General features: G+C 42.4%; 2 protein-coding genes across 2 annotated transcripts in view; both read right to left on the reverse strand.

The window, feature by feature from the left end:
• Nucleotides 1–218: 218 nt before the first annotated feature.
• On the reverse strand, nt 219–7,929 carry CAVIN4 (caveolae associated protein 4). Its single transcript, XM_033154353.1, has 2 exons — nt 7,066–7,929; nt 219–2,420 (listed from the first exon to the last, which is right to left on the reverse strand). The coding sequence occupies exons 1-2, from the start codon at nt 7,477–7,479 to the stop codon at nt 1,764–1,766; spliced, it is 1,071 nt and encodes a 356-aa protein (XP_033010244.1). The 5' UTR covers nt 7,480–7,929; the 3' UTR covers nt 219–1,763.
• Nucleotides 7,930–8,058: 129 nt separating this feature from the next.
• The window catches only part of TMEFF1 (transmembrane protein with EGF like and two follistatin like domains 1), a 68,682-nt gene continuing 56,250 nt past the window's right edge, over nt 8,059–20,490 (reverse strand). Inside the window, exons 7-10 of the mRNA XM_033154352.1 lie at nt 19,473–19,538; nt 15,925–16,048; nt 14,039–14,197; nt 8,059–9,371 (exon numbers count right to left, since the gene is read on the reverse strand). Of these exons, the coding sequence (XP_033010243.1) occupies nt 9,287–9,371; nt 14,039–14,197; nt 15,925–16,048; nt 19,473–19,538 (434 nt within the window). The 3' untranslated portion in view covers nt 8,059–9,286. The remainder of the gene's footprint in view (nt 9,372–14,038; nt 14,198–15,924; nt 16,049–19,472; nt 19,539–20,490) is intronic.

Genomic DNA, 20,490 nt, shown 5'->3' on the forward strand with positions numbered 1-20,490 from the left:
GCCCCCAACTAGCAGCAATCATGGCAATAACAAAAGCCGCCAACTACAGGTCACACAATGCATTGTTGCTCAATGTAGATTTGGTGTTGTCTTTGTTAAGGCTTGGAGTGTAGTCAATGTTGGAACCACAAAACTGGGCAAAATCAACTCTTATTTCAAAGGGTGATCTTTTGCAGTTAGGCAAAGTCTTTAGGAATACATGCTCTGGCACAAAAATAATCAGTCCCTTTTGTTAATATATTTATTTAGAAGTACAGAATCCAGCAACCACAAATGTTTCAGGAGCCATGCTGCTTCAGTGCCCACTGGATAGACAAAGGGATTCAAATTTGAATGGAAAACAAGAACCATGACAAGGTGTTTCGTATATGTTGGGAGTGTGGGCAGTAGGGGGGTGGAGCAGCAGGGTATATTACAGCAAATGACAGCAGCCATGGGTAGGTTTGACATATTCACACTTCTGAATTTAAGTCCAATATTCTTTTTCCAGAATCTTCACCTCACTATTTCCCTGAATCCTTCATTCTACCTACCTACCAAGTTGAATCACAAAATCCACACACAAGAGGTGGGCTGAACTAACAATTGATCTAACCTAACATCCTGTTTCCCACAGAGGTCAGCCAGATGTTTCTGGGAAGACCACAAGCAAGACCAGAGGGCAACCCCCGTCTTTTGTGGTTGCTTGTCCCAGCTCTGGTGCCTAAGGCCTCCGAACATGAAGGTCCCATTTAGCTATTTCTCCACAATGTTGCCTCCTGAGAAAACAAGGCCTGTGGTCACTGTTTTTGACCAGGCCTCTGTTTTCTTCCAGTGTCTTGCCAATATCACTGAATTCCCTTTCGCATCCCTAGTAGATTCCTCATAGCCTTTCCATTGCCACAGACGGCTCTCTCTGACTATAGTCTAACAACCAACCAACTTTGCTACAGCTTTTGTAGAACCTTTGTCTAGCATTTCTGCTTAGGACGAAAATAATTTAATTGTTAACTGTAGCCTTCAAGAAAAGCAAGTTACCTACTGCTGAACTCATTTTCTCCCACCCCTGCCCCTTGGTGGAAGTGTCTGTCTGAGTAATGAGTCATTTAATTAGATTTGCACTGTTTGGTTGTCATTGTGCATAAAATACAGGTACAGAAGACTATTGAAGGAACTGATGCTGTTAAGATGCAGGGGGCTTCTGCCTCCCATTAGTAATACCTGTTAAGATAAACGGCATTTATGTATATACATCAAAGGAGATCAGTTCCTCATTTCTACTGGGGTGAATCAGGGATGGTGATCCATTGCTTATTAACAAAAAACAGTATATACATATCAATATATTTTCCTCACATACCAGTAATTTAAACAACACACGCCTATCTCAAATAGTGGTTTCCAAACTCTGTTCCTGGGCAGCTGGGGGTTCCTTGAGAGTTTATCAGGGATTCCTCAATAGAAACATTTGTGACAACCAAGGATAAAGCGTTTGAAGGAGAACTTGTCTGCCATTATTTATCATCCTGGTAAAATGCTGGAGAAGTGCTGAATGTGTCCTACAACATGTCCTCGTTTCATGTGGCACCCCCAAATGAATGGAGTGTGCTCTTGAACATGCCCCAGACTCTTCTGCAAAGAGCCAAGGTTTGCCGCAAGGTTTCTTCAGCTGGCAAACCAGTTCAGAAGGGCTTACCTGAAGGAAGTTTGAAAACCGTTCTTCTACATCTACCCAAGTTAAAGGGATTGCTCCTTCCCTACCAAAGTAGACAGGGATTTGCTATTTAGGCAGATTGCTTCAGATCCAATAGAAGGACATCCTCATCTTTTGCCTCCTGCTTGAGCACTATTTTTTCAGGAGTAATCACTATCTTCTCTTCGGCCTGAGAAGGGCCTTTTAATCCACCACCTTTGTCTTTCTTCACTTTGGTTATTACCTCTGTGTAGGAAATTTCTTCAGAGACTGGCTCGGCATCCCCACTGTCAGCTGTTGTTGTTGTTGTATCGCCGGTAGCCTCTTGGGTTCCATCTTGACCTTCAGCCATTGCCTGCTCTTTAGGTTTCTTCTTCTTCTTGAAGGTCTCCTTGGTTGGTGCGGCATTGGATATATTTTTCTTAAATCTTATCCCAGTTTGCCTCAGCCTCTCTCCTGACTGCCTTATTCGCTCTCTCCTCTCTGGCGTTACTATTCTCGTTCGGAGCCTGTCCACCCTCTTGCCAAAATTTTGCCTTGTCTTCTGGAGGTTCTCTCTGGAGAAGGCCTTTTTTATATTGTTGATACGTCTCATGCCTGACTTCTTAAACCGGGCTGCTTTGCTTTCTTCTATGTAATACTCCTCATCGGAAGAGAGATCGTCAGGTGGGCAGAAGGCATCTTCTAGGCGTTCCCCTTGTGTCCGGTCTTTGATAACTGACAGAGACAATGGGCACGGAATGTCCTCCTGCAAGTGAAAGCACAATGTGTCAAAAAGGGCTTATTGTTGAAGGAGGAAAGGAATAAAGGTGCTTCCAGATGGCCAGCTCCTTAGCAATTGCTGCACCAAAACAAAATATACCTCTAAAGGGCTTGGCAGGCAGAAGGTCCCAGATTCAATCCCTTAATAGCCACAGCCAGTGTAGACAAAAGACTCAGTACTGTATAAGCTTCCTGTGTTCATTATCATTGTTTTATCTTCTGTGCTGCCTCCTATGCTAGCTCCCTGCCCCACAGCCAAAAAAAAGGCATTAGGGTTGTTTTGTTTTTTTCTCCCTGGACCAGGCAGATGTAACACTGATGATCAATAAGAAGTGGACCATGGCATCGCATGTTTTCTGCCATCTTCAACTCGTATCCTCCTCTTGGGCACGAGCCAAATTCCTGGTTAGTCTCTTACAGACATTTAAGAGTGTCACTGTCACCCTCAACCATGGCTAGGAGAATCGGTCCAAAGAATCGATCCATTTGGTAAACCATGGTTATGTCACACATAGTACAACAGAGCAGCATGTCTAATCACACCTAGTGGGTTCAGTGGCTCAAAAATGCAAGCAGAGCAGCAAAGCCTTAGAAGGATAAAGTAGGCAGAGGCTGGTGGGGCATTTTGATGTAAGTAAACTGAATATATTACACACAGCACCAATATTTTATTTATGCTTGCAGGGGAAGTGGGAGAGGGCCTTCTTGGTGGCTGCTCCCAGAAATTTGACTAGCTCCCTCCTTGTAGAGGATGGACTTTCTTGATCCAACAGGAACTGACTGCTTTTAATGAAAGGGCTGGTGTCATGCTGTTTTTATTGTAATTATTACTTTTATAAATCAAAGTTTAATTGTTTTTTAATTAATGCTTCCCCCCTCCAATGTTTTTAGCTGCTATTACTTTTATCTGTAAGCTGCCTTGAGTGTCTGTCAGAGAAAAAGGTGGGACATCATCATCATCATCATCATCATTATTAAAATTTTGATAATCTGCCTTTTGGTCTCCAAGGACCACCTTGGCAGCTATTGCAGTGTGCAATGGGACAAGCTATTCCTGTGTGCCCATCCCAGTTTTAGTAAATGCCATGCACTGATTTTGCTCCTGTCCTTTTTAGCTAATGCTAAAGTCACTCCAGGCCTCCAGTGCAAAACAGGGAAGCCACTCTGTAGACTTTTGCACATTCCAGGGCCCTGCCCTGCTGCATACAGCATGAAAAACATCTGAATAGATTGCAGGAACTGGGTGCAGCATCAGCTAAGAGGTAAAAAGAGAATGCTGGATACTCTTTTTGGACTGTGAGGGAGTGGATGGGGTGTCATTCACAAACCTGACTGTTTGTATAAACATTTGGCTAAAAAAAAATCACACGGCATAGTCTGTGATTACTGATCACATTTGATCAATAATCACATAAGCACATTTGATTTATCAATGTAGTTTAATTTTTTCTAAACATGACTGAGGGAAAATGTGATGTTATAAATGTACCAAAGGGCCATTTCACACATTGTATAGCCCAAAAACCTGTTTGGCTACTCAACCAAGTGGACACAGCTAATACCAGCGTTCTGGCTGGTATTTGTGACTGAACACCCAATTGCCACATCAACTCATTATGGCAGTTAGGTGCACATTATTTTAAAAAATGCTCTAAAACATAAATGAAACTAACAAAGGCCTAACCATTGCATGGAATATTAAAGAACAAAGATGTCAAGTCGCTGTGTAGAAACAAAGGAGAAAAAAAATATACAGGAAGATTCAGAAACATGCACAGTTCAATCCTATCGAGACTTCCTAAGGAGTAGGAGAATCTAGTTCCAAGTAAACATGTGTAGGAGTGCCCTGTAAATTTCCCTTTGGAATAAATGGAACTTTAAAGTTTTGATCCTATCAAAAGCCAGTGGTAAAGTTGGGCAATTTTAGACTGGCTGTAATGGTTTAAGGGAAGGGAGCTCTGTAGATGGCATTTTGCTGCATGGGGCCCCCAAACATCTGCCCCAAAGTCCCTCTGTGACTGAACCACTATCAGAATCCCTCACCACAGTAAAGAAATTGCATAGATAGACCATTCACTCGCATATATATATAGTACATTTAAGGGAGGGAGGACTATATGTCTTGAGGATCTCAAGTCCTTTCCCTGAATGTCCAGTTGTCATATTTGTAAGTCTCCGTTCCCTTTACATTACATAAGAAGATGAAAGGGGAAATGTGCAACTGCTTTGAAAATCTGCACCTTTCTGGTGTTCTAGCTAGGGATGGCAAAATTGTTGGAGATGAATGACAACAAGCACTTGGCACCTTGTTCACAGCCTACTATTCTGCAACTGGCAGTAGCTCCCTAGGATCTGGGGTAGGAGGTTTTTCACAGTCAGCCCTGATACTTGAGACCCTTTCCACCAGAGAGACCAAACCTGGGATCTTCCTATGCAAAGCATGTGCTTGGCAACTGAGCTATGGGCCCATCCCAAATTTCTGGCCAGGCAGCTGTTTTTTTCTACAGAGAACACTTCATTCTCCACAGGCACAATCTACTGCTCGGGGATTGGAATAGGGAAGGAAGTGCCTCCAATTAATTGCCTGCCATTAATTTTGAGAATATTTCCAATATTTGCAAAAATATCATAGGTGGTAGAATCCAGATCATCTCATCTGAGATCTCAGCAGGATTATACACAGGCCTCATTTGCATGTGACACTAAGCCATAGTTTAGAGCAGGGGTCAGCAACCTTTTTCAACCGTGGGCCGGTCCACCGTCCCTCAGACCATATGGTGGGCCGGACTATATTAAAAAACGACGACGAATTCCTATGCCCCACAAATAACCCAAAGATGCATTTTAAATAAAAGGACACATTCTACTCATGTAAACACACGCTGATTCCTGGACCGTCTGCAGGCTGGATTTAGAAGGTGATTGGGCCTTAGGTTGCCTACCCCTGGTTTAGTGTGTCAAGAATGTGCCACATAGTGTCCTTGCATAGTTTCCCATCAGAGCTGGAAGGGGTCCTAACAATCATCTAGTCCAACCCCTTGCAATGCAGAAATTTGCAGCTGTCCTATATAGGGATTGAACCTGCAACCTTGGCATCATCAGCACAACTCTTTAATCAGCTGAGCTACACCCACCACTCCTCCTCTGGGGTAGCTGCAAGGAGTTCACTTCTGCCACAGTCTAGTGTGTCTTCTGAAACCTTAATGGAGTTTAATGTCAACTTTGGTTTGTTTAAACAAGCCAGCCTCGGGACCCATGCTCTGAAGTTGGCTTGAACCAAATGACAGCTACCCACAGCTAGTGTGTGCTATAAGTAGCATGCAACGCTCTCCCCATCAGTGCCCCATGTTGCCAAGTTTAGCGGAAGGCAGGGATGCAGCAGGCTTGACTCTGTGCCAAAGCTAGGCGCATAGACCATCCTGTCCAGTGAGCATGCTGCACATTGGCTATGTACTAATATAGTAAAGGTTGCTCTTGGTCTCCAAACATCAGTTGATCCCTGCACCTCACAGGAGAGACATGCCATTGGGGTGTAGAGCTACTAATATTATAGGTTCAGTAGTAACTTAACTATTAGACTAGAAAATTCACACTACTTTCTTTTGCCTAATGTTCTACAAATATATTTTCAAGTACCTGTAGTTTTTTTGCCAAGCTTGTGTGTGTAGAAATGACTAGAGTCTGCAATAAGCTGTAATGTGAATGGATGATTTTAAGAGGATTTTTTTGTCAATCACTTTTCACTTTTCCCTTAAATGGCTGTTTTTACAAGGAAGAAAACTGATGTTATGATGGCAAGATGCTAAATATTCTCAGTTCTGGGTGCCCTTATTGAGGATCCTGAATATCTCTTAAACACAGCACTGCAGATGCAGGAAAGATCACTTCTGTGCTCCTGCATCTGAGCACAAAAACTAATCATTTGGGCACACTCAGTACATGAAATATTTGTGTGTGCATCAAACACCTTCATTCAGCACAATAACTTTTCATTCCTTTCCACTTCACACCATTCTTGGGGTAAGTCATTTTTAGATAAGCAGTTCCAAAGAAATCCTGAGAATGATATGCAAAAGAGTCACCCCAGGAAGAGCTTAGAAGTAAATCACTGGGGTGGGGGGTCACAACTTACAATAAGGTCCAACAACCAGTAAGCAAAATATAAATCACCTTTTTGGAAAGCACAATTAATGGAAGGACTACTTTGTGCAGAGAAATTCAGAGGTTTAGCACTCTAGTTAATTCTCTGGAAAAATAACAGGGATGACAGTCAAGCATGGAATACTCTGTCAAGATGCCCAAGCGCCTGCCTCAGATTGCCTTTCACAGAGGCAACAAATAGTCCTTGCTGATCTACAGTTAATCTTATGCTGGCTGCCGGAGAAGCCTCTTGACACTAATAATAGACCGAGTGCTTTGCCACTGGCAGATTCATACTGCAACACGTTCAGAGGCAGAAATCAATTTTTTTCTAAAAATTAAATAGATCAAAAGGGTATCACACACACTTGACATCGGAAAGTCTGCTTTTACCTCCCTCTGGTTTGTTAAACAAACAACAAGGATGTCAGAAACGGTGATGAATGCAGCAGAAGCGATTGCAATTAAAACAAAACCCAAACCCCGTTTACCTGATAAATGACAACACGAAACTTGTTTTTCCGCAGCATTTCCTCTTGCTTGGCCTCAACCTTCTGCACGTTAGTGTTCTGCTTCTCGACACGTGCCCGCACTTCTTTGACACGAGCGCTCACTTTGCGGGTTTTCTCCAGCAGCTTGTTGACTGTGTAGCCAGTGTTGCTGTGGGCCTGAGCGAGCTTCAGAAGGTCTATCTGAATGGTCTTGATGGCATCCTCCATTTCTCTGTGCCTCTCTTCGATGCGTTTCTGACTCGCCTGCACACTGTCCACAATGGTCGCCACTTTGTCCAAGACTCTGACAATGGTAAAGGCGGCATCTTGCTCCTCCTCGTCGTCGTCCGTGACGCTGGGCAGGCGATTCTGGTGGATTTTATCCGCCTCCAAGGTGGCTTCACGGTGATCCATACTGTCCGCTCTTCGGATCGCTCTGCAGGAGCTGAAATATAAACGCCTCGCAGCAGCTGCAGCTCCAACTCCAGCGGGGCAATACTGGCACTGAAGCAAGAAGGTTGCTCGACAGCTGGTTTTAGGGGATGTTCAAAAGCAGGGTCTGAAACTTCAGCCCAGGAGACTTGTCAAATATTTATAACCACAAAACAGCCTCGCAGGATTGTTCAAGTGCTTTCTGTATGCAACATGAAACCTCTAAAATTAGGAAGCAAAGTTGGGGAAGGAACATACGTTCCAAGAATCACATATTTCTACCAATCAACTTTCTCGAGTTAATCCAGGAATAGTTAAGCAACTTACTAATTAAGCCAAAGAATGAACCGGCATGCTGTTAAAATCCACTGTTGCTTTTGTTTTAATTAAGCTCTTTTCTTGGGTGCAGGTGACGGGAGGGCATTCAACGTTTTCCAATGGCCTTTTGGCAACTGAAACGGAAAGTGCTGCCACTATCTTCCAAACCTTCCAGTAAAGAATAAACAGACTCAGAACAGATTAAATATCGTGGGGAAACATTGTATTGACATTTCTTTCCAGTTCAAATATTGAAAGCCTTTTTATTGAACAAATTATTAAATCCTACATGCAGAATTGGAAAGCCTAAAACTACATGTTGAACAGCTGGAACACACCCTAGTTACATTTTAGCTCTGGATCTTCCAAACAGCTACTAACATCCTATTAATATAATAACTACAACCAGCAGACTTTATATGCATGAGACACATTCTTAGCTCTTGAAAAGTATTCTAGACAAGAGCTCAAATCTTTTATGGTATTTAATTTTTTTTTCTTTTTTGCATTTTAATCACAAAGACTATACAATTTATTTGTTGATGTGAAAACAGGTATCCTCTTTAGAAAACTGTAATAAGTATGAAAGCATTTTAAATAGTGACCAACACAGGCTTAATCCCAATCATGTGAGTTTTCTTATTAAACATAACTTAAAAAAAATAAAAAATACACAAGTCTACCGAGACCTGTTTCTGCAGGGCAAATGACCTTTGCTCTACTGGGCAAGCTTTCAAATTCAGAAATGTATATTATTATCATCATCATTATTTTACAATTTAAAAATAAAGTGTCAAATATTTATGAAGACGGTGGTGCTTTGACCCAGTCTATACATATTGGGCTGGATCTAGACTAAATTAGTTGCACTGAAATCGTAATGACTAACTTGTTCAACCGATTTCAATGAGAATTAAGTGCAACTGAATCAGTCTAAATTCAACCCACTATAAATATGTAACAACTACACACAAGTACACATCTTCACAAGTCATGCGATTGGCAGTGTCTAAAAAAATCAGTTACTAACTTTCAAAAACATTTAAATATCTACGGTATTTAAACACAGTGTCTTCTAATTCCTTGTAAGAAAAGTACGTTGTAAACATCTTTACCCTTATGTCATGCCTTGTTTGCTAAGAAACAGGATGGGATCCATTTTGTTTTTTCTACAACCATTGGTGAAATGTCTTGGTTCTCAAAAATGTTACATTCCGTAAGTAAAGCACGAGTCTATTATTATAACCATGTGATACAATACAGGAAATAAACTACCGTATCTTCCAAATCATGAAATGAGAAGTTACTAGAGCAGTCCGTCGCTGTCAGCTGCTTTTGGAATAAAACAAAACAGAGCTACACTAAAAAAAAAATGTCCAAAAATAAGGCCTCTGAAATAAATATTTCCATTCTTTTAAAAAAAGATAATAAAATTGTACATCACATGGGCATTGTAGGTATAAAAATTGCTCTAAACCATTCTGGATGACGTATCTGAAGTAAAGTGGCCTAGATTTTGCTTCTGCCGTCGTCCTCTGTTGTTCTTTGGGCATTTCCTGTTACGGGAAGCAGAAAAAGGGGGAGTGGGGGGGGATGGGATGAGGGAAGAGAAATGATTTATTAACTGAGTGTATTTTAAAAGACCACTTCACGATTAATTCACAGACAAAAGCCTCCAGAACATTAAAGGCTGCATCATCCATCATTGACATTTGCTGCAAAAGCCACACATGTTGTCCCTTTGGGGTTTACACACCAGAGGCACTACTAAGAATCACACTGTTTGTCATTCCCCCTGCTCTGCCTGAAGCAGAGGGAGCTTGTGTTTCAAGTTGTACACTACAGGATGCTTCCGCTTGCACATTGAGCAGCATGGGAGCCATACCCTCGCCAACATTTCTTCGATGAACAGGGACGTCCTGAGGAAAAGCAGGACATTCTGCGATAAAATCAGAAACTGGGACGGCTTCTGTAAACCCATGTTTGTCCCTGGAAAATAGGGACTCGTTGAGGGTCTGTGGGAGCTGCTGCAGTGTTACTCCTTCCTACTCAATAACACTGCAAGTATGCAGTCACATGGGAGGAATCTTATACAGAAACTGAAAAATTGTCATCTAGTACAATGGTGACCCACAGCAGCTGCCCAGGTTCTCAGAGCCAAATCACACCCTACATTTTAAATTCCAGTACGAAAGATACCATAGCTAATATGGCAAAATACGCATGCTGTAACATCAATCGTAAATGGGGCAAATGGGTTAAATGGCTGCTTTCCCCTACAAGAAAACGTGTCTTAATTCCTTCATCTCAAATCACAAAAAGCAGTTCCAATTTAACTCAGAAGATGCTACAACCCATTTGTGGTCTGATGTAGGGCTAAGTTGGCTGTGATAGAAGTTGTGTATATATTTATTCCATTAGTCCACCCTTCCTTCAAGGAACTCTGGGTGACATAAGAGAGGGTGCCCCCCCTTTCCTCTCACAATAACCCACGTGGTAGGGTGGCTGAGCAGAAGTTACCATTTTGCCAAAGAAAACAGTAGTCATGGTTTAGCTGCAAAGTTACCAAATTCTATTTGGTAACAAATACAACATTGTGCCACTAATGGCACTGAGCTTGATGCACCAAGATTAAAATGGTCTCTTGGCTATTTGGAAGTCACATACAGTGGTACCTCAGGTTACATACGCTTCAGGTTACAGACTCCGCCAACCCAGAAATAACACTTCAGGTTAAGAAATTTGCTTCAGGATAAGAACAGAAATCATGCTCTGGCGGCGCAGCGGCAGCGGGAGGCCCCATTAGCTAAAGTGGTGCTTCAGGTTAAGAACAGTTTCAGGTTAAGAACGGACCTCCGGAACGAATTAAGTACTTAACCTGAGGTACCACTGTATTGCCCTAGCTAAGGCATACCAATTCCTTGGCCCTCTGGCTCAAGAGACTAATGTGGGCAGCACCTGTTGGAAAACGCCCTGGGGTGCCCCTGCAGCCCCCGGTATGCGCAGCTCTGGAAAAGTCATTTCCCTTCTCCTCTAGTGCGCTTCAGTGACATATATCAAATGATATATGCACACTAATCTCCTAGCATAACACAGCAAGAAGCAGTTACAGGTAGGTAGCCATGTTGGTCTGCCATAGTCAAAACAAAATAAAAAATAAAAAATTTCCTTCTCAGCCAATCACCCATTCCCACCACCCTTCTGAGTCATACCCCTCCCCACTCTCTCACTATATATGAGGGTCTGGTGACTTCTGTTTCAGTGTATCTGAAGTGTGCATGCACAACTTAGTTGGTCTCTGAGGTGCTACCGGAAGGAATTTTTTTATTTTTTATTTTGTTTTGACAGCAAGAAGCGTGAGACTTCGTAGAGCTAATCTACGTATTTATTTACACACTATGTACAGACAAAGGAGTCATGGTGCCCTCTCTCTCCAGCTCCGAGAGAAGAACAGACAGAAGTAAAAACAAAAGTACAGTACAATAATACATTCAACGGAAGAGATAAGATTGTCTTCTGTTCCCACACTCTTCCCAGACAGGCATGTGATTTACACCAATCTCATCTGCAGCATCGGAGACGTGAAATACTAACATCCCCCCCCCCCATTTCAGGTAACCGATGCTGCATAGGCTAACGCAGCAATAAGTGAAGTAAACATACAGTTGTCATACACATAGTATACCCCCTGTAGCACCTGTCCCACCTGTGGGACTACCCGCAACTGGCCTGGCCTTGTGCCTGACCACCTTGTACTTCGGGTTACCTTCCTTCCATGGGACTAGAGCCCTAGCTCTGTTCCTGTCTGAGGAATAAGTGTTGACCCTTGCAACCTTTGGGCGTGATTTCGCGTCCTTTTGAGGACAAACCCTGTACCCCTTGCAAGACCTCGGGTTTCAAAACCTGTTTCGAGCTACTAGCCACAGCTATATTTACAAGAGCTGTGTCAGCATACTCTCGAGCATACCTAGTGGGTGGCTTACCCTTTGTAGCATCGGAGGTGTGAAATACAGCAACATTTGCCTCTGACTCAAAATTAACAGCTGGGGAAACAGGAGGGGGGCCATTCAGAATGAGGGCAAACAAAACTTTTGAGGGATGAAAAATCAAGCACCTCTTAGCCAACGAGCCACTATGAATCATGCTGAACACATTTTAAACATGATTATCAGCACAGAAGCTTAACAAAACATCCTTCTCTCTCCCTTGATAACCATATGTGGCCGACAGGTTGTGCCAGATGAAGAGCTGGATGAAGAAACCTAAAGACCGGTATGAAAAGCAGAGTGAAATATGACATACTAAGGCTGTATTCCTAAGTGCAGTTTACTTGGGACTAAGCTGCATCTTTTCAGTGGGCTCATAAACGTGGTCTGAGAAAACCTACCTATGATGTACCTACACAGGAACTATTACTGGAGTCTTTCTGGATTCATTTTTTAGTCTTGATGACAAAGATCAAATACATGTACTTACTGACTTCCGTATGATTAGGCAGCAAAATACATCTAAACCTTTTACCTCTAATCCGCTGAAAAAAACAACTCAGGATTGCTTGCTCCAGGATTCATAGGCTGCCTCATTAGACCCAAGCACTCAAGATTTCAGCAGAGTGCAGCAGCAAGCATGATGTTATCCCATTTTACTCAGCAGCTGGTATGCACTTCCGAATTTTTTCCAAACTCTCTGCATTTCATTTCTTTATACTAGCCCGTTTTGGCTTTGCTCCCAGAATGCAGTCCACTCCTCATATAGTATTAAGAACTACAAGTTCCAGCCAAATCTTAAATGACGGGTGGGTGGGTACGTTTCTGCCTAGCTGCAACACTTCTACTGACTGATATCATGTTGATTTCAATGACTGGAGGTGTAGACTGTCTTAGGCCATTTGTTGCCACTTTCAGGCCCTGACACATGATACAGCCAACTGTGGGGAAATGCTCCATCCCATCCTGCAAACTTAACAATGCCAAACATCTAGCAGCCTTATGATTAATTCACCAAGACCTTTTGCTGTGGGACATTTCCTTACGAGGTAACGAGCAGAATCTTATTTTGAGAAGTTATCATCCTGTTGGCTACCTTGTTTGTGGGTTTTAGTTTTTCTTGGTCTGGGAGGAACCAATAAAAGTAGCATTGTTGAAATCGTAGACCTAGTTACAAAATTACGTGGATGATTAGGACCAACCCAATGCTCCAATCTCCATGATGAGAGGCATGTCCCCCCACTTCTACCATGCATGTACCATTGCATGTGCGGTGAACACGATGGCTTGGCTTTGAATGATCCTTCAAGAAGTGGCATCATGCATAATGGCCTATATTTACAACCCCAGCCCCATACTGGCATTACATTCCTGGTGACACGTAGGGACTCAAGGTGTTCCTCCACTGTGAGAACTGGCGCTAGTTCAGTGTAAGCCAGTAGACCATAAATGCAGAGAATGCTATCTTTGATATGGGTGTGGATGAGCAGGAAATGGTCCTGTAGAAGTATTTTACGCCATGGCATGTATAACAGGAGAAAGGAGAGGTGTATATGAATATCATATCCCAGAGGAAAGATTGCCTCTCTACCTCTCTGCCGTGTCTAATCCATCTCTGGAGCTGAGCCAGAAGGAAGCAGCCAACATTCCACCCTGCTATGGAAAGATATTCAGCAGATTTTGTGGTACATACAGAGTTGGAAGGAGGGGACATAATGAGAAAGTTTCATACTTGGAAGGCTCAGAATTCAGTGCCAAAACACTACATGTGATGTCAACACTTGTACCCATAGTGGCAAATACCTTAGAGATAGGCTACCTAGTTTTTCGGGTGTTTGAAGCATTACTTTATCTTAGCAATTCTTACAAAACATCCTGCAAAGTATCATGGCTTCTGTGTGACAGATTTGTATGTGTGCACAAAGAACCGTGTCTTTCCTAAGACCATCTTGTGAGTGTGTGATTGAGATTTGAACCAGGAATATCCAAACTCATCGCTCACACAATTAGCCACTACATCATAGCAGCTCCCAGCCTGAAGTCTTCTCTGCTATCCAGTGCATCACCTTTCAAACCAGAATCCTGCTGAATCAAATTTGTAAGCCCATAAATCCCACTGGAAGCTGAATGAATCAGGGCCATAAAAAGATATGGCAATAAGATTCCAACTGTGGCAGTCATGAACTTCTAAAAAGGGCGAAAAGCACCCCTTTGTACTTTCCCCCCAAGCAACTTACCGAGTTATGCACATCACAATTGCAACAATAATGGCAATCTGGACAGCTCCAATTATTGCTGCAATGAGGACATGTGTGAGTTTTTGCCTACTCGGGACAACATAAAGTATGCTAAAGTCCGTCTTTTCACAGTGCTGTCCTGTGTATCCAGATTCACACCTGGAAGAGAAGAGAGAATGTTTTTGGAGGAAGTGTCTATTCAAAGTTCAGGCCATTACACAGACAGTGCTGGACTGCAACTGTGAGACAACAGTGAAAGACTCAAGACATCGAATCACATATTCTCAGAAAAAGCATGAGAAAAAGCACACAAGGATCATCTATAAATTGTAAGATACAGAGCTATGTGTTATAAATGGTAACAGTGGACCATTACCATTTAAAATGCTGGAGGCAATGTTTTTAGGGTGTGCCTACACTACTTGTGCCAGTTTTATACCAGTCTGATTATCATGATTATCTTCTCCTGGAGCCTTAAAAAAATATATCCTGGGAAACATTGCTTTCTATGTTGTTAACATTTTGGCCTGACATTTAAGCCAAAAATTTAAGCCTGAATTGCATACGATTTAACAGCTTGTTTGAGTCTTTTAAAGTTTATCAAAATAAAATGCAGTTCCACTACTGCTTTGAGGACCAATCTGGACACAGATGATCAATCAAAGAGCACAATGAAATGTGCTCCAGTGTGTGTACAAGGATTTCTCCTCCCTCCTCCTCGTTTCCTTTCAAAGCAGAATCAATTCTGCTGCAGAAATCCGTATGGGTGCACAACTGGACCCTGTTTCCTGTCCCTTTTCCCAACCCTCCTCTTCACTTGCTGAAGGTTCTTAAGCTGCCCCAGATAAGGTGCCTAAAGACTTCTTGTTCCTGGAAGGGGTGGGATGAGAATTTAAAGCAGGGGTGGGCAGTACGCACACGCGGAAGCAACACAGGTACACCCACCTCAAGAAGGTTGTACGCATTGATTTTGCTAGCAGGTGTTGGGACAGCTGGGGTTCAAAGCCTTGCAAAAGGACAAGGGCAAAAGAGACACCTCATTGTGGGGAAGAGGCAGCCGATGAGAGGATCTGAGGGCACTTCCTCCATCAGAGAAAGGGATGCTGGGCAGCATCTTTTGCCACTGGGTCAATCTACACATCCCCAAGATCCCTCGCGGGAACTGATGCATCCCTTTCTCTGAAAGAGGTCCAATCTATGGACCTCGCCTGCCTTCATCAGAACTCTCCACTACAGCTTTGTTCTTCCTTCCCCAAAGTGGCTTCCTTGAGGGAAGGGGGTGGAGTAGTAAGCAATAGAAAGCTGGCATCAGTTGGCCCCCTTGTGCATTCAAAGGGAACACCCAAAGGGGCTGACTGATTTTCGGGGCGAGCACCAGGATGTTCAACCATTCCTAGTGCCTAGCAATGCCTTGTCATGCTGTGGAGGGTGGGGAGAGCAGGGAAACAGCTCTACGGAGGCTCACACAGAAAGCTGCACCAACATGAAAATGAATTGTGTCATCTTGTATTACATTTCCCTCTCATTTTGTTTTAATCATAGGGTTTACATTGTTCACTTAGCAACAGACAAGAACAGAACAGAGGTTAAGAGTATAGCAACCTATATTTAGAGAATATTGGTATAATTTATTCATTCAATATTAACAGAAGAATGTGACACTCTTTTGGCTCCAGTGACAAGTTGATAAATAGTTAATAAAAACAAGAAGAACAAAAACTGGGCTTGCATAAACCCCATTTATTTCATGCTCACTCGGAAAGGGGACACTTCAGATACGGCTGTTTCTGCTTGGATCATCGTGCATGCCACGAAGAAATTATACGCTAATTGTGGAGTTGAGCACAAATTTCCAATTTCCAAATCTTCTTGGTCGATTGACTTACCGACAGGAAGCCTTCTGTGTAGAATAAATGAATTCACATTTCCCGTGGATGCAGTAACCACTAAAACTTTCCGAGCAAGGAATATGGTTTCCAATGTAGATGTCTTCTCTTTGATCACTTGCATCTTTGCGGAAAAACAGAAGAATGGTAGAAATTGAAGGAAGATTAAAAGCTGCTTATCTTTACTGATTTCGTTGGTGTTTTGCCTGCTTTGGTTTGGGGTTTTTTGGGAGGGGGGCCTTTATTGCTCTGTTATTTTTTTATTATATTTTATTGTACTTAGATTATTATTGTTTGCCATCTTGAGTACCTTTTGGCAGAAAAGCAGGCTATGATGTCAACAACCAAATAATTTTTTTTCACTCACAGTAGTATATAACTACTGAAAGGGGTCCATAAGTTCAAATTTGTCCCATGAGGATGTTTCTCCAGAACAACACCCACCTGCCTCACACCTCATGCCATATGTGATATCAGGGGCAGGGAAGATAGAGATGTGGCTGCCAATGCAAAATTGGGAGCTTCAAAGTGTATTCTCAATTGCACATTGACAAGGGAAAGGCCCATAGGATCAGTTGCGTGTGTTGCTTCAAAGCACCTAGTCACTGGGCATCATTGTGATGTCAGGCAATTGAAAGGTGGGCAGCCCTACCCAGATGTCAAATTTAGTGCGATAAGGATTTGGCTCACAGAGCCAAAAAGATTCTCTACCTGTGCCTTCTGCCATATAAACAATAGCCATAGATGACTCTGCAGAGAGTTTACAAAAGTTAAAATTAATTTATATACAGTATATATAATAAGGGAGGTGGGTGGCACTGTGGTCTAAACCATAGAGCCTAGGGCTTGCTGATCAGAAGATCGGCGGTTCGAATCCCTGCAACGGGATGAGCTCCTGTTGTTCGGTCCCAGCTCCTGCCCACCTAGCAGTTCAAAAGCACGTCAAAGTGCAAGTAGATAAATAGGTACTGCTCTGGCGGGAAGGTAAACGGCGTTTCCGTGAGCTGCTCTGGTTCGCCAGAAGCGGCTTAGTCATGCTGGCCACATGACCCGGAAGCTGTCTGCAGACAAACGCCGGCTCCCTCAGCCTATAGAGCGAAAGGAGTGCCGCAACCCCAGAGTCGTCCACGACTGGACCTAATGGTCAGGGGTACCTTTACCTTTATATATAATAAACTAATGCCTCTCTTAGAGCCCTCTCCCCAAAGGAATATTCCTAAAATACAAAAGAAGGACTTTGGATAATTCAACAGAGCAATAAATGTTAAATGTGATTCAGGTTTTAAAATAATATAAAATCAGAATAGTTTACTGTTAGAATTATGTTAAATGTTCACTCAGCAAATGACATCAAATGAGTCAAATACATGAAGAGCAGCAGGTTAGCTAGTGCTGCTCTAATCTCTAATCAATATTAAGTTCCACCAATGAAAAAGTAGAATTTACGAAAGTACATTGATGTGGGCAGGATAGCAGATGTTCTCCTAAGCCAGAAATGTTTGTGAACTTATTTACAAAGTTGCCTTAACATGTTTTCTTAAAAAGCAGCAAACTCCAAAGTCAATTGCTGTGACCACCTTAAAGTTTAACAAACTATTTTAAAAGCCTTGGAGACAGAATTGGATCTCATAGTCATTGTTGCTATGTTCTGGCTGATGGAAACTTTGCATTCTCTGCTGTCCCCTCCTCCTCCCTGCTTGAGTGCCTGCACAACAGATGATAATTACATGGTAGGCAAAACAATTTTCAGCCTGGTTTGTGTTTTGGGTTTTATTAAGAAAGGTATCCCCCCACCCAAATCTTGCATAACAGTCTGTGTCTGCAATGTGAACTACCTCCTCCTCCGCCCCTCACCCCCAAGCAAATGCCTCTCAGGTCCCAAGGTTTCTATCTCAAGCAGAAAAGGCAAGGAGAAGCTAACTGGGGCAGAACGGAAGAGAAACCCAGCAAAAAAATCATTTCAGTTAAGTTCCCAGGAATTACCGACATCCCAAGGCTCCGAAATAGACCTTGGAGGTCAAACTTCTAGATAAAAGAGAGGTTGACAGGTTCTACAAAGTAGCTAAACCACTGAAGTTTCAACTTGTACTGGCTCTGAATGCTGATCCTTCAAAAGGAAGGCGTTTTAGCTCAGGAGATACAAAGGCAGGCAAACCAAAGCGGCCTGGAAGCAGAGAGAGCCAGGAACTGCAGAACCAGAACCAGAAAGGTGCACAAGTCAGTTTTATTCTGGTTTCATCTATTAGGTTCTCCTATCTTAAAAAATGGGGGGGGGGGGTTTTGCAATGGAAAAGGCCACAATCTCAACTGGCTTGAAGCAGGGATGGAAAAATTAAGAGCACTCCCTGGCAAGAGCAGGGAATTCCAGGCATGGTAAGTGTGTGTGATTTTTTTCACCTTTTAGTGTGAACTTGGGGAAATAGGAGACGAAGTGAGAGTGTTGTTGTCCCAGTGATAAATGCATACTTGTATAATTGGTGTGTGGATCTGGTAGTGTCTGCTGTGTTTCTACGTTTTGGATCTCCTAGTAGTTGTTATGGTCCCAAAATGTTAGTTATTTTTCATTGTACCTAATCATTCTGCTCAAAACAGTCGAACGCATATTCTAGCTTGCTTAAGACAGGAAAGTTGCTCCTTACCTGTTCTGATACAAGACGGAAAGTCAAAGAGACTAACACTTTCAGTTTATGGACAAGGTGTAATAATTAATTAATCCAGACTGAAATAATCAGAAATTGGAATGATTCGTTGATGTGCCCACACAGAAATGTCCCTCTATCCACAGCCCCAAAATAAGTTCAAAAAAGCCCAGAGGCTTCTCCTTTAGCACAAATTTATCCAATAAACAATAAAAGGGGGAGAGAGAAAATATCAGAAGGAGGAAATTGCTTTTCTGTAGAAATGGTTTCTTTCCTTAGTTTCTGCCAGCTTTAAAAGTCACCTTTAAATCTGAAGTGCAGAACACAGGAAATCTATTTTGTAGGAATAAGTCATCCTTCAGAACAATACATGAAAGCTTCCTCTTCCGTGTTTAATAACAGGGGAGTGTTTAGCATTAATGTAAGAAACACATGAGAGCTTGGGCACAATAGAACAACATCATAACTCCATTCATGGAGCAAAAGGAACACAACATCAGTTCATTTAAGACTATTTATATGCTAAATTTTCCAGAATAAATAAAAATGGCTTTATTATACAAAATGTCTCGTCACACACAGTGCAAAACTGCCAAGGCCATCAGAAGTGCTTGTAAAATGGTATTTGTTCAAGCAAAAATGCATTACTTTGAAACAGATTGGATGCGGCAAGTTATTTTCACAGGTTTAACTCAATTATTGAAGGATGTCTATGCCCTTTCCAATAAATATTTTCTGGAGGGAAGGAAATGCTTCTCTCTGTACTTAAAGAACAGCAATGTACGTGTCTTCATCAGGACCTGCGAGAACTGCCATCCTGCAAAAGAAAAACCTGCTTCGACAACCTATCTAGTCCAGCATCCTTGCTAGCGCTGCAGACAGAAGGGCAGTCCAGTGTTAGAATCGTACCTTTCACATCCGGCCGATACTGCATTCCATCATCTTTTTTCCCCAATAAGCTTGTGTCGTCGGAGTCTATTTGAGGAAAACCATAAAAAGAACCAAAGATATTTATTGCTTTGTTGTATTATTTTGATACCTAAGAAGGCCACTGAACAGCAAGTAGGTGGTGAAACACTGTATTTTTTTCGTGCAGCTTAAGAAGACAATATTGTCCAGAGTTGCCCTTACGTATTTCTTGTATGTGGGTTAATGTTTGAACTCCAGGAGATGCAGAAAGGGGAAACTAAGCAGCAAAACGTTCCACAGATTTGGTACGTCTCCTTAGATAAGGGGAGTCAAGTGTGGTGAACAAATGTGGCCATGGTATCATGTTTTAAGGTTAGTTGTGATACTTTATCTCAGTCCCAAACTGAATCAACCCTCCAATTATGATGCCTGGACAACATACACACTTCTTCCTCTTATTACCATAATACTTTCATTCTCCAAGTATCACAGCTTTGTTCTTTCAAATCTCCTAGCTGCAGAAACAGCCATTGGGGAAAGATTATGTTCAGTCTCCAAAAGCAGGCTATAAGCTGCATGGGCTTTCTCTGCAATGTAACCCTCTGAAAAAACTCCACCATCTGAAATCTCTCTCTCTGTGTGTTAATTCTTCCACCTATCTTCCTTTCACGAAGAGGGAACCTTGTGGCTGTGTCAGATAGCCTGGAGGACCCTAGACCGTGAGAACATACCTCTATTCTTTTCCAAACCATTTTGATAGTAAATGCAGTTTTCATTGTGGAACACTGGGCCTTTATGTGTGGGCATTGAAGTGTACCCAACTGCATTTTATCCTTGGATATTCCTCTAAGCCCTGAACCACCAGCAAATGTTGTGGGAATGTGAAAGGAAGAGGAGCCTTGCTACTCTTTGCAACTTTTGCTGGATGAGTGCTCCAGTGCTCAAACTGCACAGCAGGAGAGCGTAGAACCACTAAATTCTTTTTGTTAAAAAATAAAGTTCACACAACAGCATGTGC

Source organism: Lacerta agilis, chromosome 7 (genome assembly GCF_009819535.1).
Source record: "Lacerta agilis isolate rLacAgi1 chromosome 7, rLacAgi1.pri, whole genome shotgun sequence".
NCBI lineage: Eukaryota > Metazoa > Chordata > Lepidosauria > Squamata > Lacertidae > Lacerta > Lacerta agilis.